The sequence below is a fragment of the Psittacula echo genome (genome assembly GCF_963264785.1).
Source record: "Psittacula echo genome assembly, chromosome: 1".
NCBI classification, from domain to species: Eukaryota; Metazoa; Chordata; class Aves; order Psittaciformes; family Psittacidae; genus Psittacula; species Psittacula echo.
Window position 1 is genome coordinate 84301053 of NC_137735.1, and position 6000 is coordinate 84307052.

The 6000-nt window shown below is 41.0% G+C and overlaps 1 protein-coding gene across 1 annotated transcript in view; it reads right to left on the minus strand.

Moving 5' to 3' along the window:
- LOC308233032 (ovostatin-like) overlaps window positions 1–5484 on the minus strand; it is a gene marked incomplete at its 3' end in the record, with an annotated part of 29226 nt that extends 23742 nt beyond the window's left edge. The window contains 7 exon segments of the mRNA XM_080639536.1: window positions 597–765; window positions 1495–1515; window positions 2005–2057; window positions 2648–2804; window positions 3480–3663; window positions 5353–5438; window positions 5440–5484. Of these exon segments, the coding sequence (XP_080495662.1) occupies window positions 597–765; window positions 1495–1515; window positions 2005–2057; window positions 2648–2804; window positions 3480–3663; window positions 5353–5438; window positions 5440–5469 (700 nt within the window). The 5' untranslated portion in view covers window positions 5470–5484.
- Between the last annotated feature and the right edge of the window lie 516 nt (window positions 5485–6000).

The window sequence follows — 6000 nt, forward strand, 5'->3', positions numbered from 1 at the left end:
CCTGTACATAGGAGACTGGAAGACATGAAAGAGCTCTGAAGGGTAAACAGGAAAGGTGCTTTACTGCTCTTACAAAAAACCCAAACAACTGGGAGTTGTCCGAGCCTACTCTGGGGACTAGTAAGGAAAAACTGCCACTATAAGATGAGAAAACTTGTAAGATCAAAACAAATCTAACAACTTTCTTCATATGGTCTATTCCAGACAGTAAGCAGATCATTACGTGAGATTTGGCACCTCCAGTACCCACTGTTTTTCATCTTGCATTTCCACTGACTATCCAGCTGCATGAGTAACAACCCAGTAGTTGTCATGACATATCTGCTTGATAGATAACATCTTCAGATTTCTCTGCATATCTTAGCCTACTGCTCTTCATATGGTGATGACCCCAACAAAAAATGGGCAGGCCTGACTCCTCCTTTCAGATGGGGAATGTAAGGCTTGAGTCATAGGATGTGGATCCCAAAGCCACATGGTGACTTTGTGTCAAGCTGAGAATTCAAAGCACCTAAACTTTTCACAAGCAGCTCCTATTTGAGTTACACAGAGTGAGCCTCACTGCTGGTGCAGGGCAGTTTACAGCCTTTGCTTACCATATTCTTCCACCGTGAAGAACTGGTCCTCTTTTTCACCTGACTTTTTCTCCACAGTGATGCGATAGGATCCCAGAATAGGCTCTGGAACTAGTGGAAAGGAGAGCTGGACTATTCCATGCTTAGATGAGACCTCCAACCACTGGAAGATCTTGTTTTGCTCCGGATCCTGGAGAGCGGGAGAGACGTACCCTTTTTCTTGTTTTCTTGCCTTCTTTCCAGTTTTGTATCCTAGCATATTGCCTAAGCACATGATGTGCTCTGACTTTCCCTAGCAGGAAACTAAGTACGCTGCAAGATGATGTCAGATCATCTAGGAATAGTACTTGGTTAGGAGTCAGTTTCTTATCTGTAGCATTTCTAGCATAAGTCTTTTTATCTCAACTCCTCCTGTAAAACAGGAATATTATGCGGGCCTCCTTTAGAAAGTGCAATGTGAAATGTGGTAGAAGACTGGTTCATTGCTAGCCTGTTCCCCAGCAGAACACGACATTTCAGGGAGTTACTATTCTTATATGAGAATGACACTATTTCATCAGACCATTTCCTGTAGTCACAGAATCATGGAATAGTTAGGGTTGGAAAGGACCTTACGATCATCTAGTTCCAACTCCCCTGCCATGGGAGTACTACACCTTTAGTCCCACCAAAAGAATGCTACACCAAACTTACTTGAATTCTAATGAAAAACCCAGCAACAACCCCATGCCATCTCCAGCTAACATCTCCATTTGTACTGATTTCTTCTTCTCTAGTGTTTGATAATGAATACTGTCACCGTTCAACCTCAAGTTCACTGGCTTTAGATAGTGTGCTCTGGATGAGTCTCCCTCAGCTACTGACACTATGGGGAATGATGAAGCATAGTCCTTCCAAAGCAACATATTGCATCTCTTACCTCAACAGTGATTCGAGGATACTGGAGGAGGAAAAAAGGGAGAAAAAAAAAATAAATCAGAACATCAAGAAATTAGCTGTGGAGCCTGAGAAATACTAGAACATAAAGAAGGCTGTGAACTGTTTCCTCTGGCTACAGAACACTGGGCCAAGGAAATAATTTCAAGTCATGTCTTTAATTACAGAGATAACTTAAAGAGTTATCTGTCCACCTGTTTGTGAATTTCTCTTTCCTACAAAAACATCCAGTCTTCTTCTATGTATGTGGGACAGGTAAAGTGACTACAAAATCTGAGTGCTGTGAGAGATTTCCAGGAGTGCTTTCAGACCCTTTGTTCTCTATAAAGGCAGGGAAAGGATGGAGTGTGAAGCTAAGGAATTACAATATTTATCCAGAAACATCAGGAAGCCTATCCCAGGCCCTTTTTATTCAACTTCTAATTGAGAGAGTCTCAGTGAACAGGTATCTCAAGAGGGTGCTTGAAAAATCTTGACCATTACTTATACTTACTGTCTCCTGAACAGGTCTGAACTGAGTGTTCAAACTGACCACACGAAACATCACTGAAAAAGATGCAGGACAAAAAAGGACCCTTTAGCAGTGTTAAGTTACTTTCAACATACAACTGACACAAAGTTTACTCAGGCTCTTAGGCAAACTAAAGAATCCCTAGAGAAGCAGAAAAGATTTGATTATCTTAGCTAGTACTGTCATTTAAATATCATGATGGAATCAGCACTCTGAATTAGATTAGCAATTAAGTAGAAAGAGCTATTGACAGGAAATTACATGCTTCTTTTATTTTCATATCATGCTTATTAATTCCAAGCTTAATATATTATTTTCTGTATTTTGAAGGTCACTTTTTATGTGACTGACCTCAGTAAACCTGCCAGAACTCAAGATCCTGTAAATGTAATGAACTCAGTAAAAGCACATGAAGTCTAGTCATTTATTGTGATTTTGTGACTTGGTTCTATTTTTCACTGACTTTTGATGAGTCCAAACTCAGATGACAACTATACACTGAGGGATGGATCATCGCTGTTGCAGTCCGTGGGCTTCTATTCCACAAAAGGAAGTCTTTGTCATTCTAGACCCACCCTTGCAACCAGTTTCTCAGTTCACTAGCTGACTCAAACTCCTCAACCACCTTTTTGCCCTGGTTTGTAGATAGGTTTGTCCGTCTGGATGAAGACAGTATTATCCACATTCTGAATTGCCACAGATCTTCTCTCAGCCAAGTTGACTGTGGTGCCTTTGGCAGTGAAGGAAATGAATGCTAGAGGGTCAGAAGTAGCAGGAGGAACCTGGAGAGAAAGAAAACCCATGAGGAAAAGTGGTAAATTACATATATTGAGGTCCCCTGTTGCTCAGGGTTCTTGAGTAAGGTACTGACTGTCACGTGAGTCATAAATAGCTTATGCAAAGTCATGAGAAGATCTATCTTTGCCAGTGAGGTAGTCTCAGGAAATTTCTGCTGTGGAAGTCCCATGATCCGTCACCAATTCAGCTATGACCTGTACTACGCGTTTCCTCTCATGCCTATATGCAGGTTGCCCCAGCCAATATAGCTCAGTTCTGACATGTTTTCTCCTGCTCCATTCTGGAAGACCCAGCCTTGGAACTTGCTTGTCATATCTGTACAGATCTTGCAGAGTCACAGGAAAGGGAATGAACATGTCCCAGCTGGAATCTCCAGCTTGGCAATTCTGACAGTCTCATAGGGTGCATGGACCTGTGATAGCAATCAAAAGCTTTTTCCTAGTCTCTCTGTGAATGGAGATGGAAAGTCTTTCTCCAGCTTCTCCCCAGAACCCATATGTCTTTCTTGTCTATACTGTCAGCCTTTCCAGGCACTTTTATTTTTTCATCCTATTCCCTGCCCACACTCTTCATCTTCTGCCCACACTGACAAGAAGAGCTGCACTCAGAAGTATTTCCAGCTTCTACACCCTTTTCAGTAGTTTCAAAAGAGAAAATACCTTGAACTCGCAGCACTGGAAGAAATCATTCTTTGTCACTGATTTCTCAAAAAGAGTATTCCGCATACTGCCATATTCCAGGACAATGCTCAGAGACAGAGGCTCACTGAGGTTGTGGAACTGCACACAAGCGGTCTGCGGAGAGTCACTCCGCACTACTGTTGGGACCAGTAGTACATACTGACTGTAAGAAAGCAAAACCAGATCAGACAGTTCAGTCACGGAGGAAAGTCAGAGCAAACAGGAGAGGGAAATACCACAGAAATGCCATACGTGTTAACAAAGACACAATCCAAAGCTTGCTTGGATTGGAAGTAATTCCAATTCCAAGTAACTGGAAGGAATTCCATTACTTTCAACAAGTTTTGAATAATATGCTAAGAAACTACAGGTGATAATATTTTGTCCCTCATAGTTCTTTCTGAGCTGAAAGACTGGCATCATTATATGCAGTCTCTTACCCAGCATGATACTTCAGCTTTCCGTTCCAGGTATTTACACAACTCCAATCACTTCAAGTGTCTAAACACCTGACAAGCATCTGACAACACCTGCATTTATCCTCCCATGACCTATATGTACACTTAAACCTCTGGAACCTCCCATAAGGAGAAGTAATATTTGGCTTCTTCTTGAGATCAGTAACAAAGATCAATAATAAAAATACTAGATCAATAATAAAAATACTAGCTAACAGTTGCAACAGTTTTTTAATTTCTTTTTCCCTAGAAATCTCTCTCTCCGGATAACAACTGACATCTGATAAGTCAATGAGCATAATGCACCAAGAAATCATCTGGCTTTTCCATTCTGCAGGACATTTCAGAGAATGCCCAGTCTAACAGAATGCATATAGATGCTGCATTCTGTTTCCATGACTCTCCCTGTGTTGCTCCCTTTGCTTCTTTCTTCTACTGGACTTTTTCAGTTATACTGCTGTCAGTAATTAGGGCAGCCTTCCTTCCCCAGATTCTTCCTCTGAAAAACATTCCTTCAGATTTGTCAGATTTGACAAAGGTTCTGTTGCTGGCTGCTGGTTCTCCACTGCCCAAACTAGTCTTTTCCAACAAGGTATGACAGAATTGATGGGTTGGCTCTGCAGCAGCACAACATGAATCACACAATCTTTTCTTAGTAATCTAATCCTTTCTTTTCTTTTTTTTCCCTCCCACAGCTTTGCTTGCGTATATTGCCTTTATTGTTATTTTGACTTGCCCATTTCAGACTGCACGATATTCAAAGACCAAAAGTAAAATGACTGAAATGAACAGTGTATCTGAGAAAGCTAAACCCCTCTGACTTTCAGTGTTTTCCTTTAAAACTTTTGAGAAAGGGATTTAAGCTCTAATGTTGGTGTATTCCTGAATATTGTGGCTGAAAACTGTTTGCAGAGAGCATTGACAGTGCTGCATAAGCACAGCAGGTGTAATACTAATACTTCATACTCATTCTTACATTAATACTAATATTAGGATTGCCAGTCAGCATAGTCCCTAATACGAGCCATCATCTGGCCTGTAGCACCTCCTCATACAACTTGCTCTCTCTGTACTGCTGATCATATCAATTCTGATCATTAATATCACTTGCTAGTCTAGTCCTGAGCCTCCTCTCCACTTTACCCATTCACTTAAGACTGCAACTATTCCAGTTCTAGGTTTCTGTCATTCAAATCAGATTTAATAGCAGTTTTATGATGGAGAGCATCATTCCAAATCATCCTTCAATTCCATCTACTTCCAATTCAGATACATTTCAGAAACGAGGTCTCAAACATCCAGTTCATTATATAGCAGTGTCCTAGAAGAAAAAAACTAGTGGGAAATATTATAAAATATATTGTCATAAAACCACAGAATGTATGATCTCTTACAGTTCAGAAGACACCGTGGCAATCCAGTTCAAGGTCAGAATGCTCAGAAGCAGCCTTGACCACATCTCTGTCCGTGAAGAAGAAAGAAGAGAGAGAGATCTCAAGTGGACAGCCCATCTTCTGGCTTTTAAACTGGTCTGAGATGGTGCTCCTCCTCCATGGTTTCAGTCATGTTCTAACAAAAGATATCTACATAAAATTTGCATAAATTCATCTTCCTCTCTGCCGTCTGTTCTCACACCCCTTGAACTCTGTAACAATAGCTTAGGAAAGCTCTCATATTTCACATAGGGCTGTGACGTATTGCAAGACAAACCAGTTCCTGCCCATCTGAATGCTTTATTGAAGCCTACCTCTCTGATTATCATCGTCATTGGCTGTTCCTCAATGTTTCAACCTGTTAGTATTTGCCACTGTTTCAGTGTTTCCTTGTTCTGTGAAGATCTCCTGTAGATACATTTCACAGAACAGAAGGAATCATAACACACTGCTAATGTATGCCTGCATAGAGGCCTGGGCAGTTATCATACAGCATCAGACTATAGCTGCATTCAGTATGGCACAGAAGGAAATTTCTGATCCTAATCTGAATTTCTTACTGCACATAGTAACATTCAGCAAGGAATGCTGTTGGCTAGTTGACTTAAC